The sequence below is a fragment of the Drosophila simulans genome, chromosome 3R (genome assembly GCF_016746395.2).
Source record: "Drosophila simulans strain w501 chromosome 3R, Prin_Dsim_3.1, whole genome shotgun sequence".
Taxonomy (NCBI): Eukaryota; Metazoa; Arthropoda; class Insecta; order Diptera; family Drosophilidae; genus Drosophila; species Drosophila simulans.
The window spans coordinates 13,790,751-13,815,656 of NC_052523.2; the positions used below are offsets into that span (position 1 = coordinate 13,790,751).

Here is a 24,906-nt window from a genome sequence, read left to right on the forward strand (position 1 = left end):
CTGTAAGTGACACGCGTGCCCCTCCACACAATCACCCGCCGCGAATTTGTGAAATTCGTTACCTCATGAAACCGAAACTGACATGAATTCGAAAAGCGTTTCGGGCGAACATTAACACATTTATTTTTCCATTCCGCAGGATGTCCCCTGTCGCCTGCGCGCCAAGTGTGGGTTGAATAATTTTTTAAGTGACTTCTTTTATTTGCATTTAGAAGCGTTTAAAAAAAAAGTCAACTGGGATTTGTGGGTGCGTTTATGTGAATACATTAAACCATTTTCGGATGTCCTGGGGAGCTTACTTGTTGGTGCTATGGATAAAGGATATATGTGTGGTGTCCCTGTTATTAAAAGGCCTTATTTCAGTTATTTAGGATATGATTTTAGATAAAATTGATTTAAGAATTACTTAATATTTACGCTCTAACTACTTCAATCTTACTTCTTTAAATGGAGTTTCCCATATCTATTAAAGTTTTAATAATATTTCCAACTTGTTTCAATTTTCAGATTCATTTACAAGGTGTAGCATAACCCATTTCATTTATTCAGTAAGTCTATAAAAACTACTCAGTTCTGGCATTTCGTGGAGTAAGGAATCGGAAGAAGTGGCTACATGGGCATTTTCCATTACCCACTTAGGTGAAATTGTTTCGTGTGCATTGAACATGATTTATTATGACACATAAACAACAGCTTAACTTCCCGGAAACTTACACATATGTCCCATTGCCAATGTGTGAGTGCTAAAAAAATGAAGAAAAATTGCCAAATGCCTGAGATATTGACTAAAAGCAACAGCAGTCGCCACCTCAATGGCACTTACCTTTTCCGCTTAAACACCCTCAACCTGGACATAATGGTGACCTAGCCCCCGGCCACAGATATTTGGTATGCCCCCCCTCCAAAGCATTTGAAACTGGTTTGCTGCCAGGTTTCCTGCCCATTCCATCCGCTTTTTATTAGCCAGCAACTTGTTCCTTGGTCGTAACGCTGTTTTTTGTGCAATAGAACGGCAATGGGCAGTGGGTGAATAATGCTCACCCGTGCGTCCAGTGGTCATCATTTTTCTTGCCCCACTCCCGCCGGTCACCGCCCCTCGGTGGTTGTCCTTACAATGAGTAGTTCCATGTACGAGTCCTCCTCTCTCTCTCTCTCCTTTGCAAAAAGGGAAATTTATTGTTTTCGCCAGCAGTTTGAGCCAAATGTGCCGAGTGCCTCAGGACTCTGGATTCTGGATTCAGGATTCAGGTGCACTGGACAAAGGCCAAAAAGCCGGGGCGAGGTTGGGGTGTCACTTTTGACATTTAAGATGCCGCACAATGGCCTCTCGGTGGCGACTCTAATTTATACGCATCGCCTGCATGTGACACCGCCAACAAGTTTGAGGGCGCATTTGTCGTCCCCGAAAGTTTCTCCCATTTTTTTTACCAATCCATTTGCAATTCCAATGATTTTTATGGCCAATGTGTGAGTGTGCTACCTCCCTCAATTGTCCAGGAAAAAAGTATACAAAAAACTGTTGCATTGACAAATCTAATAAACAAACGACAGCCAGACAACTGGACAACTAACTATGTGCAATTGATCGGAGGTGGCTAAATGGCTAGCACATGTTGTGCTGACGAGGGAAAGTGTCTAAGTTTGACTTAGTTTAATGGGCGGAATAAAGGGGAAGCATCTGGAAATGGTTTGTTAAACTAGAAAATAGAATAATTAAATAAATATATCTAGTTTTTGATATGATTAAAGATTTAAATAAGTACTTATCTTAACGATTTTCACAATTGATCAACTATAATTAAGTAAGCATCCAAATAAACATCACTTCTGTTAAATTCCCAGCTACTTAAAAGTAGGTTATTTAAAAAGTTAAGATAAATAATAAATTAATTTTCCAAATATTTTATATCGCTTTAATTTGCAGACTTCGTTTCTTGACTTTCTTCCCCATATATTTTTCTGAAAATAAATAAACGTTTATGATTTCAATTATGCAGTCAAGCGCTCGCTTTTCACGCCTTTTCCTGCGCACAAGGAAGTGAATTTTCCCTGCCGCCACGAGGTATCATCTTTTTATAGCCTTCTATGATGCCTGGCTGGTGTGGCAGGTTTCTTGGTTAATTGCTGGCTGCACATTGTTCAATTGTTCTGTGGTTCATATGCATCTCGCTCACCGCCACTCACTTTGCCTAATTGGGTCGCTCATTACAAGGGGGGTTTCTTTGGGGAGCAGATGGGGTCTGTCAGCCGAGCTCAGTCTTGGGCATCATCGTGCAACGCTCCAGTTTCAGATCATACCTTATTCTAACTTGGATAAGTATCTATTTCAGACAGGATGGTAGCTTAGTTTTTGAAATACATTAGATTGTTATAGTTAAGAACAAAGAATCAAAGAAACATACTTTCATAATCAAATAAGAACAATAATACTTTTCTCTATAGAAGAATCAATCTGTTTTTGAGAGATATCATGGCTTATACAAGATTCTATTATATCAAGCTTAAAATCAGCTTTCATAGGGTATTCCCAATTCGCCACCTTTTACTGTGTTGCGTTTAAATGAGGCTGACAAGAAAAGACAACCGTTTGACAGCTTCTTCAACGGCGCTTAACTGCTTGAGGTTTTTTGGTTAAATGCAGCACCTTCACTCCCACCATTTCCACCATAAGCCATTAGGGCTAAGTGATTTGTTGTTGTTCGGGCTGCGCTTAGCACCTTGCAAATTGCCATCGGAAAAGTTGGTGGTGGGGAAGGGGTTGGGTCGCCTTGGCAAGGAACAAACTAATTGTGCGGAAGCGCAGGACGTTTTGCTACTGCTGAAAGCAGAAGTCTGCTCCAGTTTTGGCTCCTTTCCTTGTTTTATGAGTGTATATGTATGTTCCTATGTACCTTACCCACATTGTTAGCAATGTGTTTGTGTGTTTGCCAATGACCAAGTTTGAGCCACGAGAAGCCAAAGTGTCAAAGTTTATGGAAATTCTGTGCATTCTGCATTGTGGTCGTGGTCGAAAGTTTGCACAAAGTAAGCAAACTTTGTCCACTCAGATACCAAGTTTGCATTGAAAAGTTCCATGTCTCCGAGGAGTGAGTGTGTCACATGGATATTAAACATTACATATGGGTATGGACATATCTGGTCATTGTTGGCAGTCTGACACGCGTGACATTTTCCTGATGAGTGGGGAAATCAGAGACGCAGAGTGTCAGGAAAGTGTGACTTTGATCCTTACATGAACATAATTGCAGATAGTTGATAACCGAAGGGTTGTTTTGTTTCATGGTCGCATTAATAACATTTCATTCAAAAGAGGGCATTATTATATTACTTTGATACCTCTAAAACCACTAAGCTATAATAATAGTTTTGAATAGTAGGTATTTAAATCCTTCATTTCATTGGTGTCGAGCTGTAAAATAGAATAATTTGCCTCACCCCTTTCGTTTGATTTAATAACCTGCCACCTCATAGCCCACAATTTTCCTTGAGGTCGCTTCACCCACCATAAAACTAATTGCCAGTTGTGACCTCAACTAGCGGTTCGTGTTCAGTCAAACATCCACCACCACCAACAAAAGTCAAAATGCAAATTCGAAATCTTTGCCACTTTTCCCCTCGACGACTTTTCCTAATCATATGCAAAAGTAGGAATTAATCAATGATTTACAAGAACAATACGTGTGCACATGTTGCAGAGTGGGCCGAATGCCACGGGGCAGGGCGTTGCGGTGTCACTCCCAATGGAAAACCAGAACCCAACCAGAACCGGCCAGAGCCAAACCCAATCCCAGTCTGAATCCGAATCTGAATGGCAACTATACCCGCTTGTTAGAGCTTGGCCACCCACTGCCCAAGGGCCTTGGGTTTTTCGGCAGAGACAGGTCAACGGGAGGGCAGAAATCTGGGATCTGGAATCTGGGATCCGGGACTCTGGATTCGGGGGTCCGGTGAGCAATGAGCAAGAACACAAATAAGGCGTCGGCACTGATCCTTGTCAACCACCGCAACAGCAATAATTTCAGAGAACCAGAGGAACCAGGGATGCGGACATCCAGACCTTCAGACAACCCAATAGCCACGAACTCAGCCCGGCCTGCTAATAATTCAATTAGTTGCAACCTCTGGTGGTTGCAGCCACCACATATCCACAATCCGCACAGAAGTTTCTCTGCAGCTTGCAGCGGAATCGAGTCTGCGATTCGGGTTCGGTTCAATAAACAAAATGCCGCCGGCCAAAAATCGCAGCAGTGCATAAATTGTGCCCGAGCTGCAGAAAGTGTAAACTGGTCGACAGAGTATTGGGTATTTTTGTGGAATCGCTGGTGCGCCGCCGAGGTGGTTGAGCCTGGCATGGGGTCCTCCCATTTGGGACAATGTGTTGTGTGTGTGCTTTATATAATTGCTCTCGGCCTATTATGCAATAAATACAACTGAATTGGACCGCAGAGAATCAGCCAAATGTGCGAATTAAACGGATGCATAAAACTGAAAGAGTTTATTTCAAATAAGTTACTAACTCTAAGTTAATAACTCTAATCCAAAACCAATATATTTCGAAGGCAATCAATATGCAATCTATCCCATAATCCACAATAAATTCCTATACCTCCAGCCAACCAACCACTGGGTAAACAGTTTACCCGCGCCACTAAACAACATCGCAAATCCTCAAGTTAAAGCCGAGTAATTGTGATATAAATAAATGCGGAGAAGAATCAACATATCAAGATACAAGGCGAAGGATGTTGCCGCTTGTACGACATAAAGAGGGGGCGTGGCACGCCGGGGCGATGGGAGAGGGAGGAGCTGCCACAGAGTTGGCACATGTAAATTGTGAAATTGTAAATAATCGTAAATAACGCAAATATCGCCCCGGACCATTTTGGCCAAGACGGGGCGACAAAAGGTAAGCCAAGTCGCGTGGTGTTGTGATTCGAGTTGGAACGGGTGTGAGTTATTTATCCACTCACACTTGCTGTAATCCCATAAGCCGGCGATGGATTCGTGGATCCACTCGAAGGCAGCAAATCAGTAGCTGGGAAATGACTTAGCTGCCGCGGGCTGTATTACCAAGTCGTCGTCTCTTCCTCCACCCAGTCAGAAGCTTGTAGTCGTTAGACTCTAACAGATTTATAGAGCACAACACCGTTTCGCTGCCTTTGCCAGCCAGCCATCCAAGCAGTCGAGTCTCTGCAGCATGCAAAGTGAATTTATTGAGTTAAAATGCAAATGTAGCCAGCATCAGTGGGAGAAGTGGGTGCTGGCATGGGGGAAAAAATAAAAAACGATTTAGCAAAAATTTCCAGCATAACACGATGCGTATTTCAGTTCCAGCTCCACTGACAGATTGCCCTCCGAAGCGGATGAGAAATCCACTGAAGGTGGGAAGCAAGGAGGAGCAGTCGAGTGACGAAGGCGCGTACTATTTATTTAAGCTGTCTGTACAAGTGTCTCGGCAATTTGTTGAAGATTAAATGCCATCTTATGTGTTGACAATTTGTTATTCTTGAATGTGGTGTAGGGATTTTATAATTTGCAAGGCAGTACTTCAGCAAGGAAGTGGGCAAATCCATAAGTCAGTTGTGGATCAGCATTCGTAACTAGACTAAAAAGTAGATATTACTTCTTGAAAGTATTTTAAATATATTACATGTGAATTTTGTATTTAATAAAGTTGAACATGTGCATCATTTTTATCATCATTTTTAAAGAGCTGAGACCAGGTAACCCTAGAGCACCTTCTGGTGACCCCGAACCACTCGGAAAACTTCAGACTTTTCCGTCGGACAGGAAAGCAACGAAATAATTCAAACGGAGGCGCGCTTATCGCACGCTTTATCCTCGAACAACTGGGAAAACTTTACACTTTCGTGGGGCAGAAAGGCAAACAAAATAAACAGCGAAAGCATGCGAGTTGTTTAGTGGCAAAGTGTAACCTTTATTTGTTTTGTGGCAAGCAACCTCCCAAGGATATCCGCCGCTGATAAGCCAAGCGCCAAAAAAGCCATTAAAAATCCCTTTTGTCTTTGCCTCCATTTGTTGGTGGTAGTGTGCGAAGCGGGCTAAAACGATGTAAACAAGTGCTATGAATGCGGCCAAGAAATTAAGCGTGTCAACATCGTGGTCGCGGCTTGCCAAAAATGCCGAACTTTGTTTGGCATTTCGAACTGTGTGTGTGTGTGTGTGTGTAATAAAGCAGAAGCCGCAAATTATAATTTTAACCTTTTTGGCGCCCGAACAGGCACCTTGGGAGTGGGATCAGCAGTGGGTGGTTGCCCATGCATAAGTGGGTGTGTGCGGCAGCCACGATAAGCAGACTTGTCTCACGTCCTCGGCCCTCTAATAGAATTAAAATCCGAGAACGGAAGTGCTCCCGGCCAAAGGTCGTTGTGGCTTTTTAATGGTCACAGCTCAGCCCCCTTGGCATTTCCCATATGACTGAAAATAATAATAACAGTAATTTTGATGCTCAACTAGAGGCGTAAAGGTTGAAAATTCATATGCAAATGATACGGAAACATTTCCGGTTGGAAAATGATTTGTGGGTGGGGTTTTTTGGGTCTTAGGCGAAGTGTGGCGGCAAAAGAGCCCTTCTAATTGTCCGTGTGGCGAGCTGTTGGCCGTAAATTGAAAATAAACCATTAAGCATCCTTACTACTGACAAAAATAATAATTCAGGATTAGTCGCAACCCGTTCAAACTCCCCTCCCCCCTGGCCACCTTCACACATTGCTGCAAGGTTAATTACGGCACTCGACCAGGTCGCTGTAGCCGAGAGATAACGTAATCGTTTCTGCAACAATATGGGGAGTTACGGGGGTTACAAATAGAGAAATTCATTTTTACGCCAGCTGAATATTGCATATATGGTCACTCACCTTCAAACTGGAAAGATATGTTGCACTTTTTGGCACTCAAATTGCCATTTAAGCAATAGCAATGAAGGCCACTTACAACTTCAACAACTTCTGCCCACTTTGTTGTTAACTCATTAGCACCTTCTTTGACTTGTAAACATTTTGGAGAGCAAGCTCAATCAAATTAAATGCAAATGTTGCAACTTTCGAATTGTACGCAATCAGTTGCGACACCCACGCAAATAAACAAAGTTGCCTGCAGCAGGCAACATTTGCCTGCAGCCAGATTGACTCAAGCTGGTTTCTGTGGGTTTTGGCCAACAATCAGTGAATACATTTACACCAGGCCAATAGCAGAATGGTGAGCTGGCTAACCGAGAACTATCGACTGTCTGGTCCCATTTCATCTTAACTTTACTTGCCAACCACTTTCTGTTAGCACTGCCAAATGGTTTTTCCCAACACCGCAAATTGTTGTTAGAAGCATTCTGTTAAAAAAAAAAAAGCCAACAAAGCCAAAACATGGTTACAACAAATGCAAATAAAAAAGTCGAAGACTGAAATCTAAAATGGTCACACGACATACGTAAAAAATGCTGACAGTTATGCGGTTGCTACTGTTGGCCAAACTGCTAATGAAATGTGGCGCCAGAGTAATTGAAAAGGAGTTTGTTTATTATACATAAGTGTGTGTGTGTGTGTGTGTGTGCATAGTGTTGTAAAATTTATTGTGGAAACAGCGGAAATGAAGATGCTTTTAGTTTTGTAAGAACTCTTCTCGAAGGAAGTGACCTCTCTGAAGTTTTCGAAATATTCAATTTGTAATAGCACACCATACCCAAAGGTTCACTAATTAATGCGCGTAGAAAGCGACTCCCTTGGAAGAGAATTTTAAATAATATCAATGACTCGTGAACAGAAAGCGCACAAAGAGCAAAAATTATTCACGCTACATAATTAAGACAAGGCGCTGCCAAAAAGCGAGCCGAGGGTAAAGGGTTGTGTCCTGGCAACCTCAAAGTAACCGCCGACCACAGGACACCCCCTCTCGCTTCAGTCATAACTCCTTCTCCCGCCAGCTGTCTGTCTACAAAGTGTTGTCATTTGTTTTACAGAGTTGGATTTAATTACACACAATTACCGCGTTTCACAGGCCGATCCATTTACCCAGCTGAGGCGGCTTTGTGGCTTGGAATCGATGTCGCCGGCCCGGGCAACAGGTAAGCCTCCCCAGAAACCACCCACTAAAATTGGACTCCCGCTTATTAACGCCATCATCTGTGTGGATGTCGCCAACGAATTTTATGCAAATTGTAAGCGGAAACTCTTTCAAAGGCAGCTAAGTGCGGAGGTAGAGGGGAGGAGATGGCAGCGAGTGTTGCAATCGTAAAATAAAACCAAATCCATTCCCCCTGGGTGCGAGTCCTCCTGTTTGTGGCACAACTCTTTCCTGATGTTTCGCGTTAGTTGAGTTATTATTATTGTAAATTAATTTCTGTTCATTAGATTTTATAATGTCACAAAGTTTGCAGTCGCGCAGCTGCGGCGAAGTGCTTTCTTCGGGTGAAAGATGAGGAAATCATCAGGGGTTTTAAGAAATATGTGTTATTGAGTATACAATACTCAAGTATTATTATAAGAATATTATACGAATTTATCACATTTATTAGAAGTATTTTAATCTTGAACTAATACTCGTTATTTATCTACTAGTTTTTCCAAAATGTTGTTGAACTTTTAGGTTGATGCTCCTGTGAGTAAAAAGCACTCATTATTTAAAAGGAAATGATTTCATTGAAACAAAAGAGCTATCACATGTGACCACTCGTTTTGAGAAGATGAAGCATATCAATTACATCCCTACACGCCCAGGACGGCGGTAAATAATCCTTTTTGAAATGGCGCACAAAACCAAATTAATTAATGTGCCACACAGCCGGAATTTATGGCTTGAATAGACACCGACCCAGTGCCACAGGCCACACAGATGTTACAGGTAATTGTGGGGAGGGGGGAAGGGGTTGCTGCACATAGGGCTCATAATTATGGCCAACATGGATAGCAAACTGTTGTAGAGCAACTACCACAAATCGATGGGATTGAAAGTTTCGGGCGGAGGGAACAAGGTTTTTGCATATTTCAGTTGGCACTTGCCAACGGCCTGTGGAGTTGGCTTCTAATTGAAAGTACACACAGATAGATGGGCGCACATTATGAACTCGAACTCATTGATTCCGCAGCGATAAAAGTTGGGAAATTCTGAAAATGAAAATGAAAATGTTTATTATTATCATTTGCGCACACGGGCTCCCGTCCGCCGAGATGACAAAGCATAATAAATTGCCCGATTTGGCTCCGGTCTGGCCTGGCTTTTGCTCCCATTCGACTCCACGGTCCTGGCCCAAAAGCCACAGTGCAGTGTTTTAATGAATTTTTAATTAGTAGCAATTAATATGGTAATTTGTTGAAGTTCCAATCGTCGAGTGTTATGAATACGACTGGGACATTCGTTTTTCCTGATTTCAACTATCTATAGAGGATTGTGCTAGGGATGGTTATTAAGATATATAGATACTTAATTTGGTTGAATCGGATAGTGTTAGACATTCTTATAATAAAGATAAAACTGTGCTCCTAAAAATATATAGATTTATCAGTTTTGCTAGGGATAGTTATTAAGATATATATAGGTTGTTAGTTTGGTTGAATCGTATGGTATTAGACATTCCTATAATAAAGATACAAATATGTATGTAGACATAGATACTTGCATGACAATTTGAAACATTTCCTTTTGGTGATATATATTTAGCAATTATAGGGGATATTTGTTTCTGTGTGCCTTCGTTTATGGGCTTAATGAATTCCTTGATTAGCAATAATCTCAACTTAATCTTAACCATTTATTTACACTCACTGCCCGAACGGGGAACACAAGTGCGCCCCCAAACAACTTCATCAAGTGCAGTTGAAGGAGTCAAGTCTTGTAGTCAGTCAGCTAGCAGATTAATTGCATTAATTAATCGCCTAAAAAGGAACACAAAAAATGGATGATGGCAAGCACTAAAGCAAGCAAACAGATCTCCAGACAGACGACTTGCCACAAACCAATACAAATGTAATGGCAGCGGAGGATGGGGAAGAGAGCAAGTGGATTTCCGGTTTTCATTAAGCTCAGAAGCATTCTTTGATATAGCCTTTAGCTGCAGAATGATTTGTTTGCCCGAAGTCCAGTCGCACCGAGGCGCAATTTCATAATTAACATTGGGAAACTGACCGTGCTCAGTCGACTGAACGGCGATGAAAATGCGTCGCTTTCCCTTTGGACTTGATTGATCATTCCCAGCGGGTGAGGCCCAGTCGAGCCGGTGCCTGGGCCACCCGTCGAACTTGTAATGTATCCTGTAATCGAGTGTAATCCTGTAAGACCTGCACAAAAGTTGCCCAGCTGGATGTCGTTCCTTTGTTCGCGTATCCTTGCGTTTACCCTCCTCCCCTCCCTAAAACGGACTCATAATCATAATCATCAGCATCGCAGTACTCGGTGAGTGTTCACATTGTGCAGATGGTATTAGCTTTTGACGGTTTTATTGATCAATTGAGGAACTTTCGTTCATTGACATTGGCTTTTGATTTGATAGCGTATATAACTCATTGTTTGAACTTTTAATGATATTGGATTTATAAGGAAATCCGGTTTTAAATCATCTTTAGGTTTTTGAGTTGCAAAAATACTATTCAAGCAAGCTTGAGATATTAGAAAAATACAAACTATTAAATAAAAATATGATCGGTGTTTTAAAAAGTATTAATTTTTTAATAACTTATATAGCTTAAGCATTTATTTGCATTATAATAAGGTCTGGATAAACATTGCCAAATTCAAAACTTCTCATTTTTAAGCACCATGTCTTAGCTACTTATCCGTTGACATCAGAAGTCATCATATCCTGTGACGCTCAACTTTATCTGCCAGTTCTGGAATACTTTCCCGCACCACCGCCCTGGCCATCAGAAGTCCTTCGTCCCATGAGTCGAAAAAAATCAAAATCAAATGCCATAGCAAAGTGGATTTTCCACCCTTTTTATTAGCAATTCCTCGCCGACCAGGCGCAAACGCGTCGGTGGTGCGGCCTCCTCTTCTGGGTTTCCGCATCCACATTGGGTGGGGGTGGTTTTACGAGGTTTTCACTGTGGCATGTCCGTGGGTTTGAGTTTGGGTTTGGACTGGGTTCGGGCTGTGCGGTAATCCCACAATGAGCTACCATAATAGATGGCAAGCAAATTGAAGAGCTTTGTGGCCTGGTTGCGGTTGTCACCGTGGGTTCGCTCTTTGGGCCTTTGGGTGGGCGGCGGCGGAATTGACTTGTGTGTTGCGTTTAACATTTGCGGTTTCGCACTTTTGCAACAATCCGAACGCGATGACGACGGGCGTACGGCCGAAATGGTCGTGTGGCATCAACATCGACGAGGGAGATCCATCCGTATCCGCACGGGTTTTTTTTCGGGCTTTCGGCTGTTCGGTGTCCTTGTGCTGGCCATTGATTGTACGCAACAGGGTGGAAAGTTGAAGTGCATCCGGGAGTGGTCAGCCGCGTCTGTTGTTTGCTCATCGCCGTCGCGACGGTCTGCTGCTGGCCAAATTAGAGGATTGCCCGAGGAGGGGGCGGAATGGGAAAGATGTCCTGTCATTATGCGAATTATGAGTGGGATAAAAGGCATTAAACAGTTCATTTTTTGTGCAATTTTAGTGCACGGGTTTTAGGCTAATTGAAAAGGGGGCTGCTGGATGGGAACGCAGGTGTATTTTGTAATTTGTAAATGAGGTTGTTAGCTGTTAGTTGAGTGTTTCTGGTTGTCCGGCCCGAAAGTATGCCACATAAATCGGATGATTTTTTTGAACTTTCTATGCGATGTTGGGTCTGGAATCTGGAATCTGGGATGGAGTCCCATCCAATCCTATTTCTAGCTTATCAGTTCTTCATGCTTGACATATTTCAACATGCATACGTATATGAATTATCGGGAGTTCTTTTTTGTACATGTCAAATTTTGTGACATTTTTTGGAATTTCAATTTTGACAGTTGATGAGCTCTAACACACACACACACACGGGGGAGTTATTTGCAGATGGGGATGACATTTGGGGGAGTCACCTGAATTTATGGGCAGCTTTAAGTTCTGCCACACATCTGATGCCTCTTCCCAGCTGATGTAATTAAATTTGTGGCTGTGACAATTTCATTTGAGACCCCTCTCCAGGCCCATAACTCCAGACCAACCCTTTTGCTGTTCGAAAAACCCACACCCTACCTTTTTTTTTTTCTTGCATTTTTCCAAGAGGTTGAGTGTTGTTACATTATCATCGACATCGGAAGGGGCGGTTCCAGCTTTCGAGTGCGTGTCCTGCGGATTTCCCGACTCCTGCACATCTCCGCGGCAACTGTTTTGTAGTCATATTATGTGTCATTCGCTCTGGAAGTGCTTTCAAATGTGCTCTTCTGCTCGTTTTGAGTGATTTAATGGATTTTGCATACGTGGCAAGTTGGTAATTGCTGGAGGCGACTTCAATTAGTGCCACAGAAATTATAGGGGAAATGTCGCATGGCATTTCGAGTGTCCTGCAAAACGCAATCAGCCGGAAGTGACTTTCGCGACAAATGGCATTCCAAATGGTCATTCCAAAAAAAAAGAATATTATTAAGTTATTGCTCAGTGCTACATTCACTGCACTTTTTCGATTCGTCTGTGTTAAGATTAAAATCTGGCCACCGCAAAATTAATCCCTTTCAGTTGTGCATTTTGTTTCATTTTTTTTCCCTGCCGAACAAACCGTTTAATTAAAGAATAACAAAAGTCTACCAAATCGACAATTGGCAGCCAGGGAATCATTCCATCAAACTGTCAATAAGCAATTCATTTGCAAATGCGTTTGTCGTCGAGGGGAAAACTCCACTCACAAAAGCGAGTTGAGATAAGGAAAAAAGGTAAGCAGAGAAATGTCTCCGCAATTGTAGGTGAGTCGGTCCATGTCATTGTTTGTCAAAAAGCCATTTGCAGGTGTATCGAATTTCAGGCGAAAAAAGTTGCCGAAATGGGCCAAAAACTTGAGTAAAGTGCGAATTGGAGATACTCTTTGATTCTGCAAACTAAAGCATTTTGAAATATAGGAAAAATAATATAAAATGGTATTATAGAAAGCTCATTATAATACATACATACATAATACAAAATGCAAAGCATTTTGAAATATAGGAAAAATAATATAAAATGGTATTATAGAAAGCTCATTATAATACATATGCTAAGTTGGGGAAGATGAATGCAAGCCACGAACTCAAACAAATAATTTTAAAAAAATTTTCGAAAATGTTTTAAAAGACTTGAAATAAATATGTCCATCTGTCTTGCAGATATATCCATATGTATATTCTTTTATGTCATCCAACTTCATCCAACATCCAACTTAAGGGCATCCAACTTCCGGATTCTGTGCATCCAGTTCCCCTGGGATTCGGATGTCAATGCGATTTGCCGGGGTGAAGGTGGCGCTCCGCAGCTGACTCGACTGCGTCGTACCCATCGATGGGGGCAACCTATCCAAGTATCGTGGCGCCCCCATCTAACCAAAGAGCCCTGACATTTGCGCCTCCCCACAGTGCTTCATGCACAATCAGCGACTCGATTTAATGGAAAAAATGGATTTCACTCTTCTGCGCCGGCTCAACATTGCGGTTGCACCATTGTTCCTGGGACAAAGGACCGCCGGCGAACGAGTGAAGCGAATGTGTTTGGATGTTGGCCAAAATAGAGGAAAAAAAGATGGCTCGGTTTGTCTATAAGGAGAGCGTTTAATGAACACCTCCTCCTCCTTCGCTCATTGGCAATGGAAATCCTCTTTTTCGCACAGCAAATCGAAAAATTGTAATTGAAGCTTTTTACTTTTTACCAGAAGACTAGAAACTGTCAATGAATTTTTTTTGCTGTCAAGAGCGTTTGCCTTGATTAATTGTGGTTTGAGGCTTTTGTGTTTACAACATATGCGGTGAGCGAAAACAGTTTAGATATCCGCTGGGCCAACACTTGATTTAAATTTAAAATTGCGCTGCCACGAGGTTGGCATACTAAAAAAAATGGCCAACTTTTTTATTTGTGTCGAATTTGGAGCACAATGCAAACGCGATAAGCAGAGTGAAGCGTATAGGAAATTAAATTTTTTCCAATCAAAAACATTTCAATGGCAGTTCACACTCTCGTCGATTCGCTTAAAAATGTAGAGTGAGGAAATCTGGTGAAAATGGGGGAGTTGTGCTGCGAAATACAGAGATGTGCAATCAGCATTCTCAGTTTCCCGGGGTTGGGGATTTATTTGTTGCCAATTGTGTCAATAAACTGGCAAAAATTGTACAGACACACATATAACGCGATGCTCAAAAATGATAAGCCAAAAATTGGCTGTCGAAATCGATTTAATGAAACTTTTGGATTGGAAAAAGAAATAGTTGGAAATGTATGAATTTACTTCCAATGAATTGCTAGCCATTGAAAAAACATATTATTCTCGAATTTTGCCCACTTAATGCCCCTGTTTAGGGGTGCCTTGAGTTGAGTGGGAAAAACAATAACATTAAATCACTTAAAGTGTCAACATAGCGCCCTGGTCAATGTACCAAGTGCAAGTCCAGATGGCATCGTTCATTATCATAATCTGCAACATCATAAAGCAATTTGGTCCCTCTGCACTGAGTTTGTTTTGCGTCTCGCCCATGGAAATCTTAATTACCGAGCCCCTCTATTTGGACCAGAACTTGACCTCGGCCAGGACGAGTGTGGAGTGTTAAGAGACGTCCCTCAGCTGACCATAATGGGGGTTAATTGGTCTGTGGTGCGCGACACGCATACATCTTGGTAATTAACAAGTGGAGCGAGCTTGGCCATATGGACTGGCTTTCTAGGGGGACATCTACTTACTTACTTACTTTCACTCCACCCCATGGAAGATATATCTCTCGCTGGGCTTCGGGTGCATTTCAAAATTAATTTATGAGGCGTTGCCCTGATATTAATTTCGCATGCTTTCACTAGAAGCATTTCTCCCCATGGCAATTGGAGTGTCAGTGTCATTGGACTTTCTTCAACTAGCGCAAATTATGGTTTCATTATGTTAATTATTGGCAATTGCTGGATGATGTTGCGATAACCCCTATGCACTTTCTTAATTTAGAAAGGTTTCTAGGAAGTGCGGCATGCACTCTCCATAGATCCAAAAACCACAATAGTTCGGTCCAACAATGGGGCGCAGACCATTAGGCACATCTATCCACCTGCCAACGAATTTGAAACTCATTGTTGTGGCAGCCAAAAATGCAAGAAAAAACAGCTGAAAACCATTTCAAACAATGCAGCAAAGTGCATGTAGAATAATAGCAGGTAATGCATACGTTACGAAAGTTATCTTCTGATTCTGAATAAAAATACTCGCCGATTAAAGAGAAATTTCAAATGAAACTTAAAATGGTCACCATCATTAATCATGTTGCGACACATCCTTGGACACTTTCACTCCCCCGGATTTTCATTAGCCAACTGTCAGCCGTCAAATGCTGTTAACGATTCCCCTGTTTCTGATTCGGATTCTGATCCTGATGATCTCGATCCTGATTCCTGATGCCTCCTCCTGCTGGGTGGGCGTTGAAGTGTCCTTACCCGAGGGTTCTTCACTTGTTGTTTGGCGTTGGACCGGCCTTAATTGTTATTTGGACAAATTGTTTTTCGTTAACCAGCCAACGATTAATGATGTGGTCAGTGTTTCGCAAAAAGGGGGCGGCAAGCCATAAACCGCATCGGTTGTCTAGAAAATTTATAAGGGTTTCCGCAATTAAATCTGTACTAATTAGCAACAATAAGACAATTAAGAAAATATGCCGTGAATTTCGCTGCTTCACTTAAGGAACTTGTAAAAATATGGAGCAAGAATTGGCAGGAGGGAAAGGGTTAATTTAAATTTGGGCCAGCATTTTATGGAGTTCGACAAAGCAATTACATTTTTGGGACCGAAGGATAAATGGGTTTTATTAGGGGTCTTTTTATATTACAAAAGCTTCAATATTTATGGTTTTATTTCTTGTGTGGTATGATGAGGAAATTCTTGTAAATATATTTTAAAGTTAAATACAAATTCAAGCTTCATTAAATCATATTTTGAAATAAAACATCTCATATTGATAAATGCAAACAAATCTTTTTAATAGCTTGGTTCAGCTTGGATTAAACTTCATCACTCTGGAGAAATCCTGGCAAAACGCTCCTGCCTGGCATAGAACTCTTTATCAGACTCACAGATAATGCAGCTTTGCCGGGGATTATCGCTCCCGGTGGGTAGTGGCTTCTTCTCCAAACTGGCCACCAGGTTCTCATTGGCATTGAACTCGCATATCAGGTCTGCCATCATCAAGTGGGAGATGTACAAAAGGCGCGTGTTCTCATCGGTCCAGTTCATATAGACGTCGTCGTGATCGATCAGATCTTGATCACTTCCCGAGTACAGATACCTAACGCGCCAGCCACGATAGCCACGCAGCCCCACATATTGCACGGTCTTTGTAGGAGTTCCCCTGGGGGTGGTAGATCTGGGTGGTGGAGGTAGTTCTTCATCTCCTGTTTGCAACATGGAGTTGTTGCTGCTCGTATCGCTCTCATTCATATCCACATCACTCTCGCTGCTGGTATCGGTCTCCATGGGTATGCTTACATTAGGTTTTACACTGTCGGGCATTTTCAGCTCGGAGCGCAGAATGTGCATCTGTTTGGTATCCAACTCCAAGTGCAATAACTGCAACTGACCATCCGGACGCACGGCTTTGAGGAAGAGACGTCTCTGATCCGGGCCACTGTTTTCGCCGTCGTTCACCAGGCGCATCATAATTTGGGTGGGTGTCACATGGTCAAAGATCTCCTTGAACTCGAGCGGGGAGTCCAAGGTCACAAATCGCAAGGCATCCGCGTACAGCTGCACGCCCACATCCCTGGTAATAAATTCGCCCACGCACTTTTTGCAGCGGGAGCAGAGAACGCGACGACGACCTGCGATGGTCTTGACTCCGTTGCCCAGAAGCTCGGTGCATACGACCAGGTAGTTGAGGCCGTAATAGAGCTCCTCCTCCGAGGGATACACTGGGATCCTGTTGCGGGGACAGAAGTAGTTTTGCGGCAAGATGGTCGTAATGGGAACCTCCTGGATATGATAATACTGCCTTTGCCCAATGATTTCGTTCGTACAGTTGCTGCAGTGCAGGGAACAGGAATGGTATGGGGAAATGCGCATTGGCAGCTCCCCCAGTTCCACATTAACGGTGAGCGCATCCAAAATGCTGTACCTAATCCTATGGAGATATAATCCAAATGACACGTGACTGCCCTTCATTTCGACTAAGGTAACGGGCACGTCGCCAACATGCGTCCTGGTGCTTATATCGAAGAAGTCGTCCATCATGATGCGGTACTCCACGTTCTTCTCGTGCCAGATGATCCCATTGTGGCTGACCTCTATCAAGTGGGACACGTTGGAACTCTCGCCCAGAACGGGTTGGAAAAGGTCCATCGATCTGAGCAGCAGGACGCTGATCCAGTTCTTGTTGCGCAAGCAGTTGACTATGACTTGGTCCAACGACATTGTCCTGACTTAATTTTAAGTTCACGTGATTAAAGTTACTTCTTTTTAAGTAGTTAGTTTAACTAGTCAAGCGCGTGGCTCGCTTTTCATTACACTTATAAATCGATTGTCATCTAGAAGCTGCCTACTACAATCGAATGCTTATTTAGGGTTGTATAATCTATCGAATAAAAACAGGGCTGCAATGAAATATTTATCTCATCCCAATTTATTTAAATTTCATTATAAAGTTGAGCCTGACCTTCTTTCGATTAAAAGTTAATCCCTTTTTGGGATTCCCTTTAAGGAATTATCCCGCAGAATTACCCATTTCATTCGATTTTGCCACATGACCAGATTTTGAGTCCTTTGAAGTTGCGCTAACTGAGCATTCGGATTACCTCGATTGTCCTGCCCCTGATGCACCTTTTAAAGCTCTTTATCGAGGCTTAACTGGAAAAGTCCCACTTTTGTTTTTTGATTTTCCCCCCAAGTGGGTGTTTGGGTTGATGGGATGGTTGGGGCATCGTTTTTGGCGGATGCCAGTCGAGACCCTTTGGCTCTTTTGGACAGGAGATAAAGCGGACGCGTTGCTCTGCGGCCGGAAAAAAGTTTTGCGTCATAATAAATAATTTCAGCGCATTCGTCTGGAAGGATTAAGTGGTGCTTGTTTTGGTTTGTCACCGCTTTAAAAATAAAACCAGTTGCTAATAGATACTGTGAAAATTTAAATTTCAGTGGCGAATACCCATGGCAGAAACTGGAAAAATTGGAAATATATAAAGCCAAATGTTATATTGAACTTAAGTATATAAACATTTTTTCCGTACTTGAAACCAAATGCAATTAGAAAATTGAACTGCTGTAAACGTATCTTGATAAGATTCGAATAGATTTTATCTGGGAGCCTTGCTATGATATCGGAAACTGCGCTGATAAGATGGAAAGATCTTTAAGACTTCCAACTACTGTAACTTGCCACTGCAGCTCGAAACGTAACTAATATTTTAGTTATTTTTCAAGTAGTTCATGTGAGCCTCTTTAGCTCAGTGGTAGAGCACTGGTCTTGTAAACCAGGGGTCGTGAGTTCAATCCTCACAGGAGGCATTGAATTGAGATTCAACTTTTTGTGCATGTGTTTCTTTATATGGACATATATAACTTCCAAAAGCAGTACACAGTTTAAAGATCTTGTTAACCAACTGAAATCGCAAAAGCCAAAAGGGAAATGTCACCCACAAAAAGCGTATTCGGTTTAGATACCGCCGAACTGTTGACAAAAGTAAATGTTTTACATTTTTAATTAAAAACTCACACAGACCGAGGGCACAAAACCCACCCAGGAGCAATCATGTGTGACATTATCGCTGGCAGGACATCATGAAGGTTCCTTCACCACCGAAAAAGCTTGGCGGTTTGGGTAAACACTGAAAACAAGAGTGACGCGATGTGCTCAAGGACTCTTCGAAGGAAGCGCCAGCTTAGACTATTAGTTGACATCCTTGTGTTGGGCGTAAATATTGACAGAAATTCGTTTGCATAAAAAATCGACCCTCCTCCAGTGACTTCACAACTTTGTCTGGTTTTAATTATTTGTTTATGCTAGCTGCGGCTTCATTGCCCTCCTATTTGTTTATAATTAAAGCACTGACAATTTTCTTTACGCATTTATCGTCGGCATAAATCACTTTAATTTTGATTCCCATTCAACTCCTTAATTAAAAACCAACAAAGTGATCCACGGCGGCAGCACACAATGCGTCTGCCTGGTGGTTAATTAATTTGGCCTTTACTCGTGGGTGAAAGCAGCCATGGTTTTAGCCAATAAATCACACATAAGCTCCAGCCATGGAATTCTCCTTTTCTCCATTCATGATTGACGGGTTACAGTTGCATTATGGCGCAATTGTTTGGCTGAAAGGATATTGATAAAACGAAATATTCGCATTTCGAAAGTCGAAGCTGTGTAACTTGATAATATAAAAGAGTAAGCTGAGTATTTGGTATGTAGTAAATGAATTGGCATACATATAATGCTTCATTTTTTTCACAACATCCATTAGAAAATTCATTATTATAATACATACATTTAATAAATTTTCCTTTATATAACTATGTTGATTTTCTTATAGACCTCTCTTTCAATCTATTTAAGATCCTTAAGTATCAAACGAAATTGGTCGTGAATCACAAGCGCCCGAAAGTATGCAACACTTTGCTGACTCAGCTTTGAAATTCGTTAAGAGCCAAGTGATTTTGACCACGGGGGGATGGCAATTTATCATTTTAGACTGTTGAGCAAGTGTTGACTGATGAGCCCCAGTGGGCGGAGAGCTTGGTGTGGGTGGTGGGTGGCTGGTGGGTGGCTGAATCGCCGTCGCCCCCTTTTAACTTTTGAGCTCAGCACAACTGACAATTGGCCTTGCTGCTTCCCGCTCCGTTGGTAATTAATTTTGATGGAGGACACATTGCGCTCTGTTGGCTTAGTTTATCCACAGATGCGACCAGGTAAGGACAACTTTTTCGGTCGACTTTTTTGGGGCCGGGAATTAATCTGCATCTGGCCAGCAGCTGCGGCAGAGGAGAGCATTTTTGGTGTTTTAATTTTTGCCGGTTTTTGGCTGCTCTCTCTGGTCCATCAATGTCTGGCTGGTGGATGGGAGCGGCTAGAAGCCAAAAGCTATTAGAGGAATTAAAAATGCATGAAGCTAAAAATGGGTTTTTGCTCTTCAGCTTTCCAGCTGAGACACCGAGGTGCGTGGCACTTAGTTAATTAGCCCAAGATGGAAAATGCGGGGAGGTGTCTGCCCCACTTGACTGTGGCATTTTGCTTGACTTAAAATATTTCATAATTCATGGATTCAATTGTTTCCAGCCGAGCTAAATTGCATGTTTCGGTGACTGCAATTACGTCGAGCAGACGATCGCATTTAACTGTTTGTGCACTTTTGCCTGCCACGGAGGTGGGCGTGGTCGGTCGGGGCACGCCCCCAGTTCAATCTCGCCTCTGCGATCTTATTTTTTTTTTTGCTTTGGTGAGCGGTGGAGCGCCACCCGCACCCCTTTTTTTTCGTTTCTAATTTCTTGGGAATTAGAGTTGAGAAATTATGAACTGGCAGCCCATGCATTCACCCATTCATTCATTCATTCACTTACTTATTCATCTCGCTTAATTGCCGAAGACAATAATGATCATGGAAAATATTATGCTGATGATGAAGACGCAGAACAAAACTCTTTTATTTAGCCTCTTTGAAAGTCAGTTCCGCATGCGCCTGCAATGCCCTTTAAATTGGTGAATGTAGCTTACTAATTATGCTTACTTAAATATTAGATTACCGAGGGAAACTTTCCTAAGAAGTTCTTGCAATTAAAGGGCTCAAGATTATTAGTATAACCTAAGGAGTATTGACTTAACACCCAATTATTATTTGAATATACTATGCTTTTTCTTTATTTAGTAAATTTTTAAAGTGCATTCCGAATTCGACTAGTGCAGCACATTTAATATTCATCTTCGACATCTTTGCGTTGTCTCCTTCTAAGTTCTCGCTCTGCGGTTGCACTTTGCGGTTTGTGTTTGTTGTGTTCATTAATTGTTCTATTAGTTTTAATTGATGGTGGCACTTGCAAATGTACCAAGCTGAATTGCTGTGGGACAGATACGATGCGAGATACTTACTTCCCCAAGTTTGAGTGAATCCGAGAAGGGCGCAACTGGAATGGCCATCCGACCTCTGCTGATAACATTTTGCACCGCCTTTGTTGGCTCCTTGAGGTTTTTGAGGTTTTTCATCTACTTGGCCAACCTCAGCATATTGGTCATCTATAGGTACGACTTATTGATGCTGCAGATCAGATAAGTGGCGTGGCACAGTTGCCATCGCCGGCTGTTCCAGCTCGTGATTATCTCCTTTGCATGTTGGGTCAGCTGCCGATGCTGAGATGCATCTCGAATGGCTCGCGACAACGATGACGTTGCATGCTGCATGTTGCTCGTGTGTGTGACACTTTTACCGCAAACAATGTGTTGGGGGAACTCAAGAGTGCTTCCTCATCCTTGGAATTCCTTGAACTTTCTTGGGTGTTGAGTGGGAATTATGGCGATAAGCGATAAACGATATGCGATAAGCCACCCGCTGGCATTTCGCTTGAGTTGCTTGCAACTTGGCACGTGAAGATGAAGAAGAAGTTGTCGCCGCGGTTTTTGCATACTGGCCACTGGTTACTTTCGTTACGGCAGCTGTATTGGCCTAAAAACCCACAAATTACTATTTGACCGGTGAACGCCAGCCTGGACAATCCGATTATCCGCTCAGTTGGCTGTCCATTTGTACCAAAATCCACCCTCACAGTGCCGCAAAACTGTCGGCTAATGTCACACGCCTCTCGGTTCCAGGTCCTTTGGCCTATTGTCCTTAGTAGGGGTCATTGTTTCTCTAACAAATTGATTCAGCAAAAACTGGACAAAACGGAACATCTTGCAGCATGTTACTGGCAGAATAGCCAGCGATCTTGGCTCATAGATTAGCCCAACTCCAGCCGGTGGGCATTGTCATGGAAATGGCTACCAATATCGGAGGCAATTTCTGGGACCGGGACGGGGCCAAAAGAAAAACAAACCGAACGCATTGTCCTGTGCTGCTGTATGGCTCGAATTTGTATCGCCTTTTTGAAATCTGTTTAGCACACAATGGCGTTGAAATAGTCTTATTGCTTTTTGAGTGCTATTTGCGTAAGATTTATGGTTCGATTCGAGTGCTAACCGTACTCATTGGCCAGAATCGAACTTTCATAACTCATTGTGGGGATTCATTCGCTGGGGAACAGCAGCAGCTCATTATGCGAAAGTTTTCACCTTTTCACCGCGGCTCAATTACCAAGTGCCTGACAGATGGGTTCAACTTCGTGATTTTGCAGATTTTCGAAACTCAATTTAGGCAACAAAACGATATTCAAATGTTGTCAAACTCTTCGATTATTCCTGCCAGTGCCTAACTACCGTTCCGAGAATGCAGACAGCCGCATAAAGGCAAACAAACAAACACCCACCTTGAGTCAACTCTGCCAAGCCGAAGTCGACACCTTGGAGGACCAGGTATCCATCGCACCCACTCCCAACTGGCCCGATAAATTTCACAAATCTCTCAAATCGCCAGTTGAAGTCGCGACTCTTCAAAGACCCGAACGATGTTTCGCTGGAAAAGCAGCAGAAAGCTAAAAAGCGGAAAAACTAAGAGAAAAAAAAAACACACACACACACATAGAAAACTGCATTGCGAAAAGAAAACTGCTCGGCACAGAAGGCGAAGATGCAACCGTTGCCTGTATTTATGGCATTTGCATATATTTTGCATAACGCAATCGATGCCATCGACATGGAAAATATGTTGGCCTGGGCTTTCGGATTGGATTTGGGGCTTGGGTTTGGGTTTGGGTTTGGGCATAGGCCTCGTACTAAGTATTCTCCTATTCTTAATTCGGCGCGGATACAACACACATTTGCATAGAGATGCGCATAGATTTGCTGGAAAATGATTGTGTGTGCAGTTACTAAGTATAAGATTCAGTTGGCCTTTCTGCCTGCCACCTTTCCCACCGGCGAAAGTTGGCCAAAATGAGCGGCAGCGAACCGCCCTCAATAAGCTCGAAGTCGAGCTAATGTATTTATGTATTCGCGAAAAATGATAATTAAGTCTACTTGTCGTCTATCTGCAAAATAAAATCTAAACAAGATATTTTTCATGTTCAAAGTAAAACTTTTCCGCTACAACCAAAACGTGCGCGCCCTAAAAAACCAAAAGCCGAAAAACCAAAAACCCAAAGCCAAAGAAAAGTCAAGAGGGGCGGGTCTGTGTCGCCAAGTAGTGGCTGTATCCAGCGAATATCTGGCTGAGATATTAATATTTAAAATTCAGTAGCAAACTTTTGGCACGTTATTGTTTGACTGTGGAGCATTTCTGCTCGGGAGATTGTTATCAAAACAATTTCTGTTTGCTGTGCTAGCTTCAGATGCAGATAGCGATGCCGAATAAAAGATTTTGTTTGCCCGCGAATGGGGGATTTCTTTATTTTTTTTGGTTAAATTCAGTAGCTGGCAGTGGCTTGACCCGGCAACTGAACTCAAATTTATTTTTTTGTTTCTCCTGGCAAATTGCACTGCAGCCCAGTTGATTGTCTTCAGCAGCGGGGGCAGCAGGCAGCAAGAGGCAATAATCAACGACAAGCTGCCACCGGGAGCAAATAAAATAAAGTCATGTTGCGGCCGCAACTGCAAGTTTGTTCAATTTGTTAGCCAAACAAAGTAGACATTAATTGAACCCGGAATCGCTGCTCCACAACTAAATGGAGTAATAAATGCGGCCAGTCTGCTGCGCTTCATTTTGTTCGCCTCCAAATTCTGTTCATGCCGCACGTTGCAAATGCAATAATTTGCAGCACGTTCAGCTGACCAACACATCATCATCATCTTCGCGAATATCTCAGGTTGTAAGCCCAATGGCAATGCCATCGGCAAAATGCAAAGGAGCCCGGATTGGTCGAGAGGGGCGGCAATCAACACCTGTCCGCGTTGCAAGAAGCCCTTTTTGAAGAGCCACTCGAACGCATAATTTAAGCCGGCTCTATTACACGTTGCCTCTCTCTCGTAATCCGTGACGATCGATTGCCTGGTGATATCCTCGGTCATGCAATTAAGTAATGCTGCTCCTCCGTGATTCCATCGAGGCTCCATCGAGGCTCCCCATCTTCGGATGACGACCATCGAGTGTGCTCCACAGATGTGCCGAGAGTGCGGCAAATTCAAATTACATTTATTACGATCTGCTTTAATCTGGTTATTTAGTTCACTTATCGACATCTTCGTCGAGCGAGCAGTCGGGCAAATTTGTTAAAAAGATATTGGCATTTATGTTGTTATTAGGTTTTATTAATGGTTGCGTTTCTGGCGGTTCCATTTCGAGCTTTTGATAAGCCCTGACACCGCACATCCCCCCCGGTCCACTCAGGGTCATTTTCACGTCGCGCAATCCCAGAATCCCATTTCCAGCTAACAGAGATTCCCATTCCGAGCCCATTTCTGGCCGCAATCCGAGGTAGTGATGATCGCGTGTGGCATCTTTATTTTGCATTTAAATCAAAAATTTGGGACATGATTATTTATATGATGTACATAAGTGATTACTGATGGATTGCAGTCGTTGTTTTGATGAACCATGTATGATCATTTAATATAATTAGCAGCAACGATTAATTACCATGCTGATCTGTTGAATGCAGTAAGTATCTTCATACTTCGTGTCACGACACGCGGCCATATCCGATCGAAGTTTTGGTTAAAATAGCTGCGCAGATTTTCTGGGTTCTCGGCTAGCAGCTTTTCAGCATTTTCCTTCGGT

At 42.6% G+C, this 24,906-nt stretch overlaps 1 protein-coding gene and 1 non-coding gene across 2 annotated transcripts; one reads left to right on the forward strand and one right to left on the reverse strand.

The window, feature by feature from the left end:
• Positions 1–16,079: 16,079 nt before the first annotated feature.
• LOC6728393 lies at positions 16,080–17,643 on the reverse strand. The gene has a single exon (XM_002103705.4). The coding sequence runs from the start codon at positions 17,528–17,530 to the stop codon at positions 16,136–16,138; it is 1,395 nt and encodes a 464-aa protein (XP_002103741.2). The 5' UTR covers positions 17,531–17,643; the 3' UTR covers positions 16,080–16,135.
• Positions 17,644–18,544: 901 nt separating this feature from the next.
• Trnat-ugu lies at positions 18,545–18,616 on the forward strand. Its single transcript has one exon. It is a non-coding gene; the product is annotated as a tRNA-Thr (tRNA).
• Positions 18,617–24,906: the final 6,290 nt, after the last annotated feature.

What these genes read in the sequence shown, in the direction of transcription:
- LOC6728393 (XM_002103705.4), bottom strand. Translation starts at nt 17,530, where the DNA reads ATGTCGTTGGACCAAGTCATAGTCAACTGCTTGCGCAACAAGAACTGG.